General features: G+C 35.3%; 1 protein-coding gene across 1 annotated transcript; it reads right to left on the bottom strand.

Moving 5' to 3' along the window:
* Positions 1-14089: 14089 nt before the first annotated feature.
* LOC18427124 (tetraspanin-2) lies at positions 14090-19475 on the bottom strand. Its single transcript, XM_088857602.1, has 2 exons — positions 18392-19475; positions 14090-14644 (listed from the first exon to the last, which is right to left on the bottom strand). Exons 1-2 carry the CDS (start codon positions 18887-18889, stop codon positions 14333-14335), a joined length of 810 nt encoding a protein of 269 aa, XP_088713728.1. The 5' UTR covers positions 18890-19475; the 3' UTR covers positions 14090-14332.
* Between the last annotated feature and the right edge of the window lie 646 nt (positions 19476-20121).

Raw genomic sequence — 20121 nt, forward strand, 5'->3', positions numbered from 1 at the left:
TTTGTTGTGGTCGATCAAGTTGCTTGCAGGTTCGTAAATCCATTTGAATCAGGATTATCTGGAGAAGGTTGGGTTACGGTCGTGCTTGTGGAGAGAGACTTATTTGGATATAGATGATGGTGTATTACTTTACATGAGGGGAGAGAGATTTATTTGGAAATAGGTCATGGTGTATTACTTTGTGGGTTCAAAAGTTGAAACTAGAAAGAGGGGTTGTTAACAGCCGACCTTGGTTCAGGATGGGCCCAGTAGTGTTTTTTTGGCTTGGACCAGGGCTAATCTAAACCCGACCCGTTAACAGCCCCACTAGAAATATTGGTTTCCTCGTGGGGTTTGGAAATAGGTCATGGTGTATTACTTTGTGAAGCGTTCAAAAGTTGAAACTAGAAAGAGGGGTTGTTAACAACCGGCCTTGGTTCGGGCTGGGCCCAGTAGTGTATTTTTTGGTTGGACCAGGGCTAATTCATACCCGACCCGTCAACAGCCCCACTAGAAATAGTTGGTTTCCTCGTGGGGGTTTTTAGTATTGAAGGATGGGGAACACAAGTATTGAAGGATGGTGAAAGACAACTTAGGTTTAAACAGGAAGAATAAGATTAACCATCAAGTGGTAATAAATATTTGGAAAATTGTTTCAAGAGCCCGCAGGCATACACACTTTCATCCTTACCATCCTTAGAATGGATGGACGATATCCCAAGTGTATTGGCATAAATAAGATAGGGCAGTGATTTCATACAACGGTTGTATCATAGTATAATGCTATCACACCTTTAGTAAACTATATCATAAATAACCATAGCTTAAATGATGAATCGACAAGAGCAATTAGAAAAAAAAAATCATCTAAAATGAATTTTACTGGGTGTCGCATATGTACGTATGAGTTAGCTGAGTCTTAGAAACCCCATCTTAAATTTTTTTGCAATAAATAAATATCTTAAAATTTCAGGATTAGGATATTGGTTCAAAATATCTGCTAAAAAATTGAGATAAGATGAATCGGATATTGGTGAGATGGTTTTGTTTTTTTAGAAAAAGTTTACATAATGTTGTAATCTTATTATATATAGATAAAAGGTTGCAGTAGTGAGCACCAATCTTTTTATCTGGACGATGTAGATTGGATATTATTTTAAAAAGCATGTTACATATTGACACTCTTGAAAAATGTGTAGAGCATTGCAACTTTATTTCTATAAAATAAGGTTGCGACTTTATACAAATTGTACTGTTTTCTTTTTCGATATAAATCTTTGTATTACTAGTTGAATGACTGAAGGTAGCATGTATTATAGGGAGAGATAAATATTAAATTGAAATATCCATTTTGGAAGTCATCTCAATAGGTACACTACAATAAGGATTTCATCATAGGGTATTGTTCTAGTTGAATTCAAGTATCTCTACCTGTAATTGTAGGTATGATATAATAAGTAATACGATGGGATCATTTAACTTTGATACAAGGTGATCTTACATCCATCCCATTTGAAATTTGATACTTTGTATGTGTCACAAACTTTGAAAAAGTTTTTTTTAAAGTTTGAGTTTGGTCAATGGAATAATTGCAGCCATTTAATTTAATATCCAATGGTCAAAATTAATGTGACCACTTTGTACCAAAGATAAATTGTCTTATTCTATACTTTTTCAATAAGTGAAGGCATGTATACTACGCTCCTTTAAGAGTATATTTTATAGGGAAAATTACAAAACCTCTCAAGTATATTATATATGCAACTTATCCCCCAGCTAACCTTTTTTCTCAATTTTTTTCCACAACCAGCTTTCCGCCCAAAAACCCTTCCAATCCAAAACAAAAAGAAAAAAAAGACTAATCTACCCCCTCTCTCTCCTAGTGGCTTTTACCCATGACTCTCTCCCCATGCGCTCCGGCAGTCCATTTAAACGCTCCGGCAATGAAGACACGTGCTTCGGTAATGCAAGGACTCGCTCCGACAGTACACTTTCTAGAGCCATAGCGCTCTAGCGGTTGAATAGGTCGCTCCGGCAATGAGGACACATGCTCCTGCAGTACATCTTCTGGTGCCACATCGCTTCGGCAATAAAGACAAGATCTCCGACAGTTGTACCACCTTCTTTTTTAAAGTTTTAGTAGGATCATTGTTTTTCTACATCCATATAGATGGATGTTTGATTCATCGGAGGATGCTTAAATGGAATTAACTCCCCGACGTATGGAATAATTTCATAAAATGCTAAACTTGTAAAAACGAAAAGCAATCCACGAAAACTAGAAAGAAGAAACAAATACAAAAAAAAGAGACGATCACCTACTACGCAATGATATACGTGGTTCGACAATGTGCCTACGTCCACGAGAGATGATAACTTCTTTATTGGCAATGGAGAATAGGGTTACAAAAGCTCTCTTCCTCATGCCTCTCTTATTACAAAGTAATTTGCGTTTTTCTAGTAACCCTTGAACTCCCAATCGCAACAATATATATCAAGCTAGATGGTATAAATTACCAAAATACCTTTGTACATATATATATATTAAGTCTCAGATATATCGAATCTCATGTACGGCCCTCTGAAGTATATATAAAATACCAAAATACCCTTTGGGCTTTTAACGGCCTTCTGGAGTCTTCTTTTTAACTCCACCTTGGCAAATCTATTTTCTTATAATACAAGACATCAATCCTCAACAAAACTGTCAGTCAAATATTCAATATAAAAATTAGGAAAAAGTTTATAGAAGGTTGCAACCTTAAAATGTAGACGTAAAGATGCACTTCAAGAATCCATTGGAAAATGTTGTTTTACTGTTGAAAAACTCTCCAATTGATCATCTCGACATTGCAAAGAATAAATAAATAAATATATATATATATATAAGATTTTGAGTCTCAGAAATAGCGCATGTTGCAACATATTATCCAAACCGTCCATTCAATGTTTATAGATCTACTTGATTTTAAGCTTTTTTGAAGTTTAAAAGTTCAGAATTAGATATGAAAATAGATTTTGTGATAATCCTAAGAATTTTTTAAAACAAAAATATATGTTATAATAGAATTTGGAAGTGCGCAATAATTGGATTGTTTAAGGTTGCAACTTCATAAAAACTACACCCTAAAAAAATAAGCACTAAAATTAGGGATGGCAATGACCCGGACCCGACCAGGGAACTGAGGGATAGATCCGATCTGGATCCAGGTGGTTCCAATAATTAGACCCAGCGGGTCGGGTCTGAGTCCAAATCTTGAACCCAAAACACTATTTAGGTCCAAGTCTGGGTCCAGGTCCAGTAATTTTATTCAGGTCTTAACATATGAAATATATTTAAATATAGTTAAACACATATATGTTTTATTTTTGGGTTGGGTCCGATTGGGTTCGGGTCCCATATCATTTTTTCGTCTCTGGGTCTAGCCAGACTTGGATACCTGGACTTGACACGTTGCCACCCTTAGCTAAAATGTTGGCTCTAAATATATAGAATTAAATGCATGGAGAGAGAGAGATAGATCATCTTGGAAAGATCCTAGTGTTTTACTCTGGTCCTTTTGATAATAATAGGGTCAATAAAGTAAAAGCTAGAAGTCTATTGGTGGGAATTAAATTGCTTTTAAAATTTGATGGAGGAAAGGTTATTGAAGGAGATTTGGTGAATACTATAGCATGGTTTAAAAGAGAAGCGCGAGTTTTTTGGAGACTCTCTTCCATTTTTCATGAAATTGGTGACATTCTTCAGTCACTTGAGGTTGAAATACTCCATTATTACCGTGAAGCTAACGCTGAAGCTGATTATTTAACCAAGGGAGATGATTACCAATTTCGTATGATGCACTTTGATGTATTTTGTTGTTTTTGTAACTTTACTGGTTTATAGTTAGTAAAAGTGGTATGTTAAAAATAAAAAATTAAAAACAAACAAAAGTGAGAGAGAGAGAATTTTTTTTTGGGGTGGCGTTTGGGGAGGAGTGAGCTTGAATTCCTCAAGAGTGCATGCGTAAAGAGGGCTTGTAATTATGGTAAGAGACCGAGTGCCTAAAGTGTGAACTTAGTCTTGGTTCCTTGCCGAGCCGAGTGCAATTCGGAGCCACATAAAAAAAAATAAAAATTGGGCGTCTCTCTCCTCGCAGTCACTATGTGGTCTCCTCGCCTCATTATCAAAGGGAAAAGTTGCACAAGCAATGGTATCACTTCTATAATGTTTTATTTTTTTATTTTTTTATTTTTTATAAATTAGATTGATTTGAAATATTGGGCATCCACAGTTCTCATCCAACGCATCTAGTGAAAAATATCTTGTGCAAAATAAATTGACAAAATAATTTTTTTTGCATATTATTTTCTTTATATATGGGAAAATTTTATATAGACCCTAGGCTGTAAACAATAAAATTAGAACCTACCTCAAGACTTTCACTAGAAAAGGTTGTTTTGATGCTCAAATATCATCAAATTGATCATCTCGACAACAAGATGCATGGACATGAGAAAAAAATGGATTTCAAGTTTTAGAAATAGTGTATCTTGTAACAAATTTTTGGACCGTCAATTTTCAAGTTTTTCAAGTTCTCATAGATCTGCTTGATCAACACGATTTTTGAAGCTTTTAAATTTTATAACTAAAGATGAAAATATAAGTTAAGGCTATCTTTCCAGTATTGAAATCATAATTCTCGACACTATTTGAAGGTGAGCTCTAATTTGATTGTTTAGAGCCTCGGCTCTATACAAGCCGCAAATCTATTGAAGTAAGGCACACATCAAAATTAGGCCGAAATATGCCATTGTAGTACTTGAAAGCTTTGCGATGGCATGAAAATCTATCGTTACCCCTAATTATAAAATTTAAACTTCTAAAAATGATGCAGATCAAGCAAATCTATAAACACTTGAAACTTTTGATAATGGATTATCTAGATAATGCGTTACATGATGTATTGTTTCATGATTTGAAATCTTTTTTTTTTCCTTACAAAGCCATACATTAGGACATTGAGGTGATTAATTTGAAGGTTTTCTAGCATCAAAACAACATTTTTTGATGACTTTGTAAGGTGCCTCTTACTTCAATAGGATAAGGTTGACACCCGATATAAACTTTCTCCACATATATATATATATATATATATATATATATATATATATATATATATATATATATATGAAAAAAGTTTATATAAGGATGCAACCTTGTAATGTAGAACTACGGACGCACCTAAAAAATCCATCAGAAAAGGTAGTTTTAATGTCGACATCGAGATGTATGACCATGAAAAATAGAAAGATTTTAAGTCTCAGAAATAGTGCATTTTACAAAATATTATCTACACCATCCATTTTCAAGATTTTCATATGTTTATAAATCTACTTGATTTTAACCATTTTTGAAATTTAAAAAGTTATAATTAGATATACAAATAGATTTTGAGATAATCCTAAGAACATTTTACATCAAAATTATATACCATGATAAAATTTGAAGGTGCACCTACCTCTACAGCTATGGATGCATCCGTATGCCAACTGCACCATATATATATATATATATATATATATATATATATATATATATATATATATATATATATATATATATATATATATATATATATATATATATATATATATATGTGCTACTTGCAAATTTTTAGGTAGTATCTGGCTTACTAATCCCCATAATAGGAACCAACTTTTAAACCAATTTGGGAATTCTGCTGTTTCAGTTCTTTTAAACTGCATGTATCAGTTGTGTGTATGTTTAGTATTTTGGTAGGTTTCATCCCATGCCTTAATATATTCGAAATAATGATAGGATTTAAATTTAATCCTTTGGTATTCATTACCCTTGGTTTTAAAGGGTTGAAACCCAATCTTTATAAGAAATAATTTTATGTATCTGAAATTTTGAATATGTTATTTCTGAGTCATTGTTTCTATAATGGTGCACTATTGACACCGACCCGGTTTCCATTAATGTTGTTTCATACCATTCTCTACATCTATCTCCCACATTTGGATGTAGATGGTGGCATAAGTACAAAGCTGCTATTTCAATAGGGTTTTTTTCCATGTGCTCATTTTCTATTATGATTAATGGTATATATGTTGTTTCGAGAAATGGAGTTCTATTTTGGTTTAGATTATCGGTGCTCAAAAGGGATTGTTGGGGAGATATTTCAATCTCCTGAGCTTGAACTATTTCAAGCCAGGATTTTTACTGGGCTAGAAACTATATCCATTGGTTGATGTTGGCTTCTCCTTCCCTCCTTGTAAAGATTCTCAAGTCAAGAAGTCAGGTAGATGAGTATCTTTTCCTTGAATGTGTTCAACATTGAAATCAAAAGAAGATAGAATTCCTTGCCATCTGGCAAAAATTTGTTTTCAACTAGATTTTTTACATCTTTTTCTAAAATGTCTTTGACGGATTTGCAATCAGTTCAGATAAGAAATTTTTTGTTAAAGCAAATTACTTAGGAATTTTGTCACATAATGGATTATTGCTAAAACTTCTTTTTTAATGGTAGAATATTTTTGTTGGGCTAGGTTCCAAGCTTTAGATGTAAAGTGTATAAGTTGCTCATCATCTTGGATTTTTTGTTTAAGAATTCCTCTTAACCTAAGTTCAGAGGCATCTGTCGCAATTATTTTAAAAGCTGTAGGGCCAGAAAGGGCTATCAGGGTAATTCTTTGGCTTTAAGTTTTAATTTTTTTACTGTCATGGTGTGTTCATGGGTCCAATCTGGGGGGTTATTTTTTAACCTTTGGAATAAAGGTTTAGCATCCAAAGCCAAAGTTTTATAAAAATTTGAGATATAGTTTAGACATCCTAGAAATCTTTGTAATTCTTTTTTATCTTTAATGATATCAGGAAATTTAGAAGCAAATTATATTGCCCTATCATTAGGGATTATTCTTCCTTGAAAGATATTGTGTCCAAAAAACCTTATTTTAATTTGAAAAATGTTTATTTTCTTAGCTGAAACAACCAAACCTGCACTTTTTATAGCTTTATAAAAGATATTCAGATGTTTCCAATGCTGGTCAATATTTTCAGAATAAACAAGGACATCGTCAATGTAAACAATAATAAATTTGGTATAAGGATTGAAAATATCATTCATAATATTCTGAAATTTTGAAGGAGCATTTTTTAATCCGAAAGGCATCACATTCCATTCATAATGTCCGAAAGGAACATTAAATGTTGTTTTATACCTATTCTTTTCTATTATTTAGATTTGTCAATACCTTGATTTCAAATCAAATTTAGAGAAAATACAGGCATTGACAAGTCTGTCTAAAAGATCCTTTTTATTTGATATAGGAATGGATCCATCTTAGTGTTTTATTTAAAGGCTTATAATTTATGATAAGTTGATGTGCTTTTTTTTCAATTTCTGAAGCTTTTTCCACATAAAAAGCTGCAATGCTCCAAGGTAAAGAACTTTTCCTAATAAGGTTATTATCAAGAAGTTCTTGTATCTCAGTTTTACAAATCTCCAAGAGCCTACTGTTCATTTGTATAGGTCTGGCTTTAGTATGAATTTTTTGTTCATTAAAGCCAGGTTCATAAGGAAGTTCTACAATATGCTGATTCATATTCCGAAAGGCATTAGGAATGTCAAGATAAACTTCTCTTTCTAACATTTTCTTGAAATTATTGATTTTACCTTGTATTTGAGATAAAGTTAATTTTTCATTAATAATTTTATGTTTTGCTTCTTCTTTTAGATATAAGAGGAATTTCTCTTTAATAGAGATTTTATTTTTAATGTTATTTATTTCATAGACCTTGGGTTTATCAATGAAGTCTAATTTTACTTCATGTCCCTCAATATCAGCTTCTATTCCAGTATTATCAATTTTGATAGGATAAAACATATTTAATAAAGGAGTTCCAAGAATAACATATTGGCTTAAACTTTTGACCATTATAAAAGAAAATTTAAAACATGCAACATTGTTACATATTGCTGCATCAGACAGTTTGTAATTTATTATCATCTTACTACCATCAGCAGTATTTAACACCTGTGTTGTTTTGCTATAATATTTGGTTGGAACTAAACCTTCATTTATGCAATTTAGATCTGCTCTTGAATCTATAAAAGCAGTAGTCTGAAAAGTGTATTCCTTTTGCACCACTATTTTAACAATGATAAATCATATTTGGGTTATTACTTTATCTAGGAGGTTAACATATTTATAATCGTGTAACTTTCTCAGCATATTACAATTATTTGAAGTTTGAGGATCATCTATCACTTTTGGGAATGTATCTTCAATTTCGGGTTGTAAAAGCTTATGATTATAATCATGTATTAGATTATTAAATTCTTCCTCAGCATTTTCATTACCACTTCCTTTTTCAGTGGTTGCCATCCTTAGAATCTGTACTTTGGTCTTTAGAGTTATAAGTTCATTTCGAACTTCATTTATCTCATTTTTTAGATAAAAAATTGTAAGTTTTTTGTGGATTTGAGTTTTATTTTGAACTCTTTTAGGATATCCGTAAAACTATAATCTTCACTAGTAGGGACAAGAGAAAGTTTAGAAGAACTATACGGTTCTTTGGTCATATTGATATAATGCATCAAGACTTCTCTTTTAGCCTCGGGATCACTTATTTTATCAATTAAATCAATGATTAGATTTTCTTCTTTTGTGAGTGTATTTAAGAAACCACAATGACAGTCTATATTAGGGTATTTTTCAAAATTTGTTTCAGAGTCTGAACTTGAAAAAATTAAATCTTCATCATTTATTTCTTCGATAAGTAATTCTTCATCAGAGTCAAAAGATTCTTCAGACTCATCCCTTTTAATTAATAAAATATCAAATAACTATTTTTTGATCTCAATGTCTATTTCAAGAGCATTTATTTGCTTTTTTACTCTACATTGATTTTTATAATGTCCAACTTCCCACAGTTGTAATGAACTAGTATTTTTCTCTTCCCCTTTTGTTTAAAAGAGCCATCATGTAAGAAATTTTTGGGAAAAGTATTTTTCTTTTCTCTTTTATATTTAGACTTATATTTTATAGTCTCTATATTTTTGTTTGCGAGTAGATTTTGAAGTTGGTAAAGTATTAAACTCAAATTGCTCACAAAAGTCGCCTAATTCTTTTTTTCCCATCATTCTCTGTTTTTCTAATTGTCTCTTCAATTTCATGTCTATGCATAATGCAAGACCTTCAGCACAGATCTCTGCAGAGAGTTCTCCAAGAGTATATAAGGAATATGGTATAATTCCTCCATGTTTATTTTTTAATCTTATTTTAACCTTTTCAGCAAAAAGATTAGGAAGTCCTGCAATGAATTTTCTTTCTAATGATTTGCTTTACTGTCCTCTCTGGATAGCAGTCTGGAGTAAAATACAACTTTATACCATTTAAAATGTGAGAGACTTGGGCAACGTAAGTTTGAAAGTAGATCCTCAAATCTGGCAGGTCGTACTTCCCACAAAATGAACTGTAATGGTATATATTAGAATGTTAACTGCATCTCCCTCAGTTACTAAATTTTCCAACACCTGTCTTGGTCCGACCTCAGTTTTTATATTATATTGTTTAACATCATTTAGAATTTGATCTTTGGCTTCCTCATCCATGTGGAAATCCCACCATCCTCTAAGCCATCTGGTAAATTCATATATAATGGCTTTAGCAATTTCGTGGTCTTGATCCCCACTTGCTTTACATGCTGGTCATATGTTTCATTAGATCAAGAATCTGATTTTCAAACATCCCATCTATATTCCAAGTTACTATGGATCTTCTTGAATAAAAAACTGAAGTGGGAATTAGGTCTTCTTCTATCTGAAGATCTACAGCAGTTGGTCCAGGATAATACATTCTAGTTGGTGCAACCAGCCTAGTTTTTCTCCCATAATCAATTCTATTAATCTCTAAGCTTTCTGGTTTAAAAGCTTTTTCTATTTTATATATCTCCAGAGTTGAAAAACTTATCTTCTTGAAGTACTTGTACACTTGTCTTTCTTTTTATATCTAATTTTCAAGTCGTTTTACCAATTCATTTACTAATTCTTTATTATCCTCTTTCCTTTTGATTCCTTGTAGGTTAAATTTTCCTACTGTAATACTAGGAGGTGGTTTGAATAAAACTTCCCCCTTATCTCTTTCTTTTTTCTTCTCCTGGTGTTGAGGTTTTATTGTGTTTAGGACATTCTCTATCATATTAATTTGTGTTCCTATGGTCTATAAGAAAAGATTCATATATATGAATTATATGTTTTGTCTATTACTCTTTTTTATTATTATCTTACATCTTTGTATCCTCTTTATATCCTCTTCCACTACTTTTGGTATATATATATATATATATAGGATTGAGATCATAGAAGTCATATCCTCCCTCTTATCCAACTGTCTATTGTGAATGGAGGGCTAAGATTGCCCCAATCACAATGTCACGTCTCTACACTATTTTATTTTTAATTTTTTTCTATAAAGTATTTTGACACCAAATTTTGGACGTCCATTCCTTTGTTAAACTCGCACTTGCGAAAAATATAAAAAATATATTTTCAAGGGGAATTTTGGTCATTATATTTTATAAAAAATTATTTTTAATATTTTTTATAAGTACACCCCAATGAGAAAATGACACGTACAAAATTTCATATATGTACAATTTGTATAAAAAAAACTAAAAATAAAATACTTTGACACGTCAGATCTAAGATCAAACAGTGAGTGGCTCTCTTGATAAAAAATAGACGGTTGGATAGTAGGGGAGGATAGAACTTCTATGCTGTATGGAAAGCATAGAAACCTTTCCCATAAAGCATAGATGGATGTAAATAGGTGGTCCATCTAAAAACAATTGTAATTAATAGTCCAAATGGTTTCTTGATATAATTATTATTTCTAGTTTTCAATTTTTTATTTTTTTTTCATATTTATGATCTCCATGTTGAAGATTATATATTCTTTAAAAATTAGGATCAAATTATATTTAAAAATATATTTATTTTCAAGCCTGCCTTTCTACAATATGAAGGCTGGCCACATAGAAACCGTGTCCTAAACTAAAACCCTATAATAAAATTCTGTTTTTTTTTTATCCCTGTATTTTTAAGAGAAAAAGACGTATGCACCCCATCTAAAATCTTAATCCCATAAATCCCCATATATATGGAAAGCCTATAGACCCATGCAAGTTAAAAAAGTAAAAAAATAAAATAAAAAAAGGCGTTTAATTTTCTCATTCATTTTTTCATTGTCCCAATTACAATATTTATTTAATTTTTCTAGTAACTCTATCATATAAATGGAATTTGCGATACCTCTTTAAGGTTTATGAGATGATGGAGAAGGTGTGTGTGAGAGAGAGGAAGATCTTCATAGTTGAGGAATAGAGAAAAAGGATGAGCTTTAATGATATGTTTGATTTCTGAAAGACGTAATATTGGAAATTGCATCTCTCAGCGAAATGGATATGCGGGTATTCCAAATCCTATGGTCCCTCATGGAACAAATGGGATCCACTTTTTGGCCTTAAATATAAGGCAAGTGGATATCACAAACCTCCTATAGGATCACACCTTTAGCAATATTCCATAAGGCCTTACCCACCGTGGGTAAATGAGGAATGAATACTTTTGAAACTACCCCTTCCACCGATTAAGGAAGTGCTAAGCTAATACCTAAAACACTGAGCAACTAATGCCAGATTCTCACCATAAAAGAACAATGGATGAAAAGGTGAGCACCAGATTCACCATCAGCTTTGCAAAGAAGGCATACATTAGGTAAAATTTTCCCCTTTTTAATCAGATTGTCAATGGTCAAACCTTTATTCATAGCAACCAACTAGATGAATGCTTGTACCTTATGAGGTAGCGACCACTTCTAAATCTGAGCAATCTTCTAGGGGCATGACTTTCTCCATTGATCATGAAAGAATAGACTATAACAGGATTTGATAGTGAAAACACCATCACTTTCATTCTTCCAAACCAACTCATCCCTGGCATTCTGTGAAACATAGACCATATCTAGCTTTTCCATAAGAGAGCACAATTAGGAGAGAATGACATTATTCAGCCAGCTATAAGCCAACTGAATGTTCCACAAGAGATTATTGCCCTTCTATCCACAACTTCACTGACTAACATATTCGACCTTGTGATTATCCCAAACAGATCAGGGAAAATAGACTTTATAGAGGAAAGTCTCCAATCCATCTATGGTGCCAGAAGGAAATTTAACAACTATCTCTTGGATTCCATCTAAAATATCCCAAGATCATAGTTTTACAATTTGCAATCAATCTCCATATCTGAGATCTGTCATTTCCTCTTCCAACCCCCAACCAAACACCAAATCTGTCCACACCATACTTAGAGATGAGGACTTTGTACCAAAAGTGATCTTTTAATTGAATACTGCTAAAATGTTTCATTACAGTACTTTAACTACCATAATGTTAAAGGGCTTCATTATGATGCTTGTAAGTACCGTGATGCCAAAGGGCTTCATGCCACTCAGTTTATCTTAAGTGCAATCCTTTTATCAAGATTGTACTTGAACTTTTTATTAGCATTGGCAATTTTTTTCTCAAAGAGCGATAATGATCCCAAATTTTGACGAATTTGGATGCCACATCTAGTGAGAGAAACCCAGATTGTTTTCCATTTGTTTTCACAGTTTGTTACTTTCAATTCCCCACAATACAAAAGAAACCCCCATTTTTTGAATCAGATTGTTGTTTAGAGTGAGAAACCTCTTTTCTTTGTATTCTGCTAATGCATTTTAATGATTTTGATGTTGGGTCTTGAGAGAGACATCTATTTGTACGGTTTGCATGTTCTCTTTTGAGAAACAATGGTAGGAGATTGCCGTATCAAATCATTCTATGACCAATTAAAATCCTCTGCATCTCTTTCACTCTCTAACCCATTGCTCATCTTGCCTTCCACATCGGATGCCGATTCTCTATATGCTTTTAAGACCATAGCCCATGTCTTAGCTTCCCATTCCATATGGTACTCTTGCTACCCCATCTCCCGTTTTAGAGAGAAGAAAGTTTCAGACCAGCTTCTTCAATCTTCTGACCAACCCACCCATCTCTGCACTCTTGATCAATTGGGGTTGCCAAAGATCTTTGTCAAATTTTGAACTTGGGTCCTCTGGTTCAAATTTTTGCGGTCGGTAGCTATCGTTCAATTCACCTTCACAATCTCAGTGAAAACAACAAACAAGTAGTTGTTTATACACCAAGGAAAATGAAAACCGGGCAGATTTGGCCTATGACTTCGATGTATCAGCTCTTGCCAATGCTGCTGATATAGATTTTAGTGATGATGATCAGAGAAAGAGGGTGAAGATAGTGCAAGAGTCAGAGAGTAATGAGGAGGGTAACAGGGGTAGAAAGAGAAAAAAGGTCTCTGATGAAGCAGACCTGTCAAAAACCGAAAGTCATGAGTCAGATGGGCATGAATCCCTTTAGCATTATGGCGCATAAAGTATCATAATGATGTCTTTTAGCATTATGGTACTTAAAAGCACCGTAATGAGACATACCATCACTGTCATGCATTATGGTACTTAAAAGCACCATAATGAAATATACCATCACTGTCATACGACTATCGTGAATGTTATTTTTTATAAATAAAAAAAAAAAACTTAGGTGAAATTAAAAAAAATATAAAGTTTTTTTTTCTGATTAAATAAAAATTAAGATATATTTTTTATAATTTCCCCTCTAAAAACAGTAAAAAACCCAAGTTTTATTCAGCTTACCATGGAGGTGTGGAGGTTCTAACTTAGAGAGAGCCACTCCCACATCATCTCCATCAAGCTCAAAGATTGGCACCAAGGTTGCGATCACCAGCGCAACTTTCGAGGATTTCGTGTGCGAATTAGCGACGAAAAAGTGACCAAGTTTATAAAGCTATATAATCTCCATCAAATCCCTTTATGAATCTTGCAATGAATTCTATATTTCCTCGATATGTTACAAACAAAAACATACTAAACACAAGTACAATATTCAATCTTTTTTAACACTTTAAAAAAAGCATGCACTACCTTCCAAAGCCAAAAGAAAGAAAAGAAAACGAGGAAAGAGAAAGAAGTGCAAACCTACTAATTTTTGCTGTCATAATCGTCTTATGTACATGGATGAGAAATACAGGGAAAGAGTTACACTAGCTTAAACTTCGTGTAATTCACAAACAAACAAAAGCAGTTCAACAAAAGTGTAGAGACTAGTATTTACTTGGGTGCCATGTCCATACTGAGCTTAGGTTACAGAAACAATATGAAATACAGACAAGAACTCCAAACACAAGAAGTTTGTGGATCCTCTCTCTCACTAGGTGAAGGGCCTCTTGTAGCGATCAAAGAGCTCTTCTGTCTGGTTATTGCGAAAGGCACTGCAAGCAATGAGGTAAACCCAAATGAGAGCCACAAGAGATACAATGAGAGCCACCTCTGCCTTTCGCCACTCTGTGCGCAGGTTCCCGAGGAGGCCAGCCTTGCATGAGTTGCAGGAGTAACAGAGCTGAGTCTGGTCGTTGCTCCAAAGATAGCAGTCGGGGTCGGCTGCTGGATTTGTGGGGTTGATCCACACTGTAGGGTTCACGTACCCAAAACCGCATATGGTTGGTGGTTTGCAGCATCCTGACTGATGAAACCACAAACCAGAGGTCAATTCACTGTCATTCTTTTTTAATATCTCTCTCTCTCTCTCTCTCTCTCTCTCTCTCTCTCTCTCTCTGTGAAGACACTTCAAATGATATATCTTAGAAGTTAATTAGTCTTTTCTCTTGGATAATTTCCATCTCTATCTCAACCCTATCACTGTAACCTGTTTCCCCATGCATATACCTATAAATCTCACTCTCTTAGTCCTCTGTTTTTACCTCTCTCCCTTCCTCTCCCTCTCTATTCAGCATCCCCCTGTTTTTACCTAGTGCAACTCTCTCTCTACTCAGCTAGGATGAGGATCTGGTTTTATTTTATTCAACTAAAAAGACATTTACTGCATAATGACTGATAGATCAAGCTGTTTTGTTTCCTCCATAAAGAAAGCAACAATTAACAACCAAAAAGTAAAAAAAGAAAAGAAAGATTTATGTTTCTCTTCCACTAAGAAAGTAGCAACAAGAAAGGCAGCAATGAAAAAGGGGTAAACCTCACCTTTTCCAACCAAGTTGGCATTAATTTCAGAAATCCACCACCTATGCTTCGCTTACTTAAAATTGTTACTTTAATTCTTTTTCTTTGAGACAAGATTCCATTCCTATGAATAAGCCGCTTTATTAATACTCAAACAAATTAGTTCTAAAAGTACTGCTTTAACCCTTTTTTTTTTTTTTCTAAATCTGTTTATCACTGAGGTTCCCTCTCCCTAAACTCACAGATCCAAGAATTTCTCTGAGTACAGACCCAAGAACCTGTACGTCTATATCTAAAACAAAAACCAAAAACCTAACTTACTCCCTGAGTAAACCACCAGAGGTTATCCTCTCCACACACACCTGAAAGCCCCTGGGGAAACACCCTCTCTCTATCCAAACACATCCTCATGATAAAGAGCTTAATCTAAGTGTAAGTCCAACAGTCAATATTGAAAGAGAGGAGGCGATCTGGATGACAAAAAACTGTGGACATATTTATCCTAGTGTACGCATTTTTTCATTTTGACGGAGCACCTAAAGGAGATGTACATTTGTGCGAATTTCAGGTCTCTCGGATTCTCACTTCTCTGAAAAAAATTTCTCACCACCAGGATAGCCTTTCACTTATGGATCTTTCAGGGGCATTTGGCTTATACAATTTAATAGGCCGGTGGGCTTACAAGATCAAATTCCTATGTATCCTAGATCGAGAGACATGGGGGAATTCTGGATAAAGGGCTAGGAAGGGACTTTGTTTTATGTCTTAGACGTGGTGGGTGAGATTAGTTTCATTCGAAGAGAACATCAGGACTGGTTGCTAATGTCTAGGGAGAGGAAATACTTGAGAAAGGAGTGCTTGTGGTAGTAGACACAGAAAGAAACATTGCCTTCTGGTTTATCAATTTTTGAAGACATGGTTTTAGATACCGTGTCTTCGAAGAAGTGGATACGGTGGGTTCTTTGATTATCCATTCATGGGGCTCATAGCATCCACTTTCAACGATATTTTTAACATAAGAGGGAGGTGCTACAATGTATAGGAGAGATGGCTCTAGAAGCCACCGCTTCCAAAAATCAAACACGCCATTTGCTTCTTAAGGGGGTTTTGTCCTTCAACCTTGGCTGAAATGACAGACAGGACAAGGGCAAGTAAATCCTAGAGAAAGAAAGCCCCTTCTTTTGCTCTAATGGGAAGTGAGTAAGGTGGGGTTCAACAGCAGCCCCATGGTTGGGGTTGCAACAACAGGTGCATTTCAAATCCTACGAAGAGGATATCCTTGACAGAGAGAGGATCGACCATAAATTGGATTCAACTCTCACACATCCATATAGAAAGAAAGGAGAACCTGAGGAAAGAAAGCCCGATGTTTTGTCATTCAAGAATTGGTTCGGGTTGAATGATCGGGTTCCAGTGATTCGGGTTGCAGTGTTCCACTGTTTTGTCTGCTTCTCTAACCTCGGCAACTCCGAGGAGTCAGGGCATAGGGGTCTATTTCTCCATCTAAATTTTTTAGCAGCTTGGTGGTGTGGTCCTGGACCAGGGCTTGATCAGAGCTGCATTGTGTTTGTCGTGTGTTAGTTATTGAGGCACTGGCTAGCATTACAAATTGGGAGCAATGGTTGTGGCCGATAAAGCCTTGAGAGAGGGACAATGTCTCAATCAATGAGAATCATTTAGTGGATTAAGAACAAGTGGGCTGCGAGTTGACGCTCACTGGGTGGGATGATGAGAGAGAACAAGAGGAGGCCATCGCTGGACCCTGCAACTGAATCTATCTCTCTTTTTCCAGAGGGGAGGAGAGAGAAAGAAGTGCCCCTCGCAGGAAAGACCTGGAAAAAAACATCCAAAGCCCATATTGTAATTTTCAGTTTTCTTTTAATATTTATTTAATAGAAAGAGGGCCAATTTAGTTAGGGTGAGGTTTGTATGAGGTTCCTACCTATAAATCAGGCGGCACCTCTAAAATTTATCAAGAGATGTAGTAGTTCTGGCATAGGAAAACCTACAATGGCTCCAAAATCTATGTTCAATCCTATTTATGAAATTTGAATTTTCAAAAATGGTAGTGTAGATCGTGCGATCTATAAACACTTGAAAATAGATAGTCTAAAATTTTCTTTTTCTGTATATTCACACATCTTGATGTCTGATGATTGGAATATCCTTTTATGCTGATTTTTTACATGTTGTAACCTTGTATAAACTTTTCATACAAGAATAAAAAGCTTTATATAAAATTAAAAAATAGCTCGGGCGGGGCTGATTCCAGGAAGGAATCAGCCTTATTATTCTATTCTCTGCAAGAATAAAAACACTTTGGGCCTTATTACTCTGTTCTCTAGACAAATAACCTTGTTGTTGTTGTTATAATTATTATTACTGCTACTATTATTGCCAAAAAAAAAAAACAACTTACAGAACCAGAAATGGAGAGCAAAGGCTGAATGCTCAAATGGTAAAGGCCTCTGAAATAAAACTCTGAAATTGTCGAGATATATAGAGAGAGAGGTCCCCAAATGAGAGGTGGGATAATAGAGAGAGAAAAAACCAACAGATTAACCCTGAATTAGAGAGTATAACCCAAAGTTTACAACAAGTAGGCAAAAAACAATATATCGGCAAACTGAAACACCAGTAATAAAACGAATTCATTTCAAAAAGTGGGAGGCAAAAAATCAGGTAAACTACGAATCGCAAAAAATTGTGTATTTGTTATTGAGGCACTGGGAACAATGGTGGTGGGCTTGAGAGAGAGGAACAATGTTTCATTCAATGAGAATCATTTTGTGGATAAAGCTGCGAGGTGAAGCTAACTGGGTGCTGAGAGAGAGAGAGAGCAAGAGGAGGCCATTTCGCCATCGCTGGAGCCTGCAACTGAATCTCTCTCTCTAGAGGGGAGGAGAAACCTGGAAAAAATATCATCCCAACAATAGAAATGGACAAGGAATGAAAGATAAACAGGAAGAAGAAACCCAAATGAGGTTAGAGGTAGAGAAGAAGCCCTAAAAACCTGGAAAGGCCCAAAATATAGAAGTCCAAAAATGCAGAGAGATAAAAAGAGCAAAGGCGAAAAATCCGAAATTTGTTGAGAGAGTGAGAGAGGGTGGGGGGGGGGGGGGGGGGGGCGAAGAGGAAGAAGATCAGGAAAATTAACACAGGGGACTTAAAGAAAAGTTTGGGAGAGACTAGAACAATGAAAACAGGGGACAACAAAGGAGAGAGACAGAGAGCGGAAAAGAAATTCACCGACCTGCAAAGGAGTGAGATGCGCAGCAATGAAGTCCTGAAAACTAAGGTACTTCAGGGGGAGCCCCGAACACGCAGTGGAGCCACCCAAACAGGCCCGGACGCGGTTCCAATTGCCGTTGTCGGCCACATAATGGCGGAGCCATGCCGAGTAGCCCTGCAGGCGGTACTCATCATATGCCCTGCCAGAAATCGGGTAGGCTCCCGATGGCCCCGTGACGACGAACGCAAAGACGACAAACGAGAGGAGAAGGACGATGAGAATAATCATGGCGACGAGGTAGACCGCGAGGAGGCACTGGACGCGCCAGAACGCCCCAACGAAGCCCGCAAGAGACACCAGAAAGATGAGGAGTCCGATGAGGATTATCGGCCATCGGACCAGGCGGATGCACTCGTTGTCTTGCCGTGATGCAAGCCACACTCCGGAAGCGATGATGGCTATGGAGCTCAGGAGGGCCACAAAGTTGAGGCCCGCCGTTATGTTGTTGCTCACTGCCATTGCTTGGGTTTCTCTCTCTCTCTCTCTCTCTCTCTCTAGCTCTCACTCCCTACTTTTTTTATGTAAAGTCTCTCTCACTATTCTCTTTTTCAACTTTCTCTCACTCCTTTTTGCTTTCTCTGACCTTCTCTCCAGATCCTGTATCCCACTGGAGTGTTCTGGCTTTTTCACCTCTCCCTTTCTCTCTCTTAATCTCTTCTCTCTCTCTCTCTCTCTTACATTCAGTAACAGCATCACTCTCCCTTTCTCTCTCTTAATCTCTTCTCTCTCTCTCTCTCTCTTTCATTCAGTAACAGTACCACCTCTCCCTTTCTCTCTCTTAATCTCTTTTCTCTCTCTCTCTCTCTCTCACATACAGTAACAGTATCTCCCTCCTCTCTGCAAAAACCCTAACTTCCTCCCTTCTCTCTCTACATCTATCCTTTTCCCCCTTCTTCTGCAAACTCTCTATTCCTCATGCTTAATTCTTTGACCCCCACCCCTCTCTGAACCTCAGCAGTTTTCCGATCCCCTTTCCCACATAACCCATTAAACAAATCCTTCCTTCTCTCTCTCTCAAGGATTCTTCGTACTTCCTCCACCTTCTCTCTCTTTTATATGATAATGCTTTCTCTTATCCCAGGATTTTAAAGGAGGAACACGGTCCTATTTATTTTTCTGCAATTTCTCTATCTTCTTTCGTCATTCATCTCTCTTTCCCTGCATGCATACCAATATGATATGAGAAATGATTCCACGCTAACTTTAATGGTAGTCTGTTGAGGTCCTATACACATGAAGAATAATGAGAAGAATAATGGTTTTACGAGCCCCTCATACACACAAGAACTACAGAAACCCTATCCTTATATTCTATTTTCATCTCGAAAATATATACACATATTTTTTTAAGGGTGCAGTTTATATACAGGAACCCTATCCTTATATTCTATTTTCGTCTCGAAAATATATACACATTTTTTTAAGGGTGCAGTTTATATAGAGCGCACCTCCAAATACAGTCGAAAAATATGGTTTTATACTAAAAATCTTTGTGATAGCCGTAAAGTTTATTTGCATCTTTAATTATAAAATTTAGAGTTTCAATAGTAGTGTAGATCGAGCCTATCCATGAAAATCTTGAAAATTGATGGTTCAAAAATCCATTTTGATTTAAAAATTTTATAGATACTCTTCCTATAAAATTTTAAGTCAAACGGACAATTATAAACTTTGCATGTTACAGCTTGAGA

Source organism: Amborella trichopoda, chromosome 1 (assembly GCF_054954075.1).
Source record: "Amborella trichopoda isolate Santa Cruz 75 chromosome 1, AtrichopodaSantaCruz75HAP2 v2.0, whole genome shotgun sequence".
NCBI lineage: Eukaryota > Viridiplantae > Streptophyta > Magnoliopsida > Amborellales > Amborellaceae > Amborella > Amborella trichopoda.

Bases quoted from the DNA above. Each gene is read 5' to 3' on its own strand.
- LOC18427124 (XM_088857602.1), bottom strand. From the start codon at position 18,889: ATGGCAGTGAGCAACAACATAACGGCGGGCCTCAACTTTGTGGCCCTC. The intron at 14,645-18,391 runs GTCGGTGAATTT...TGGTTTCATCAG, and splicing joins CGCATCTCACTCCTTTGCAG to TCAGGATGCTGCAAACCACC.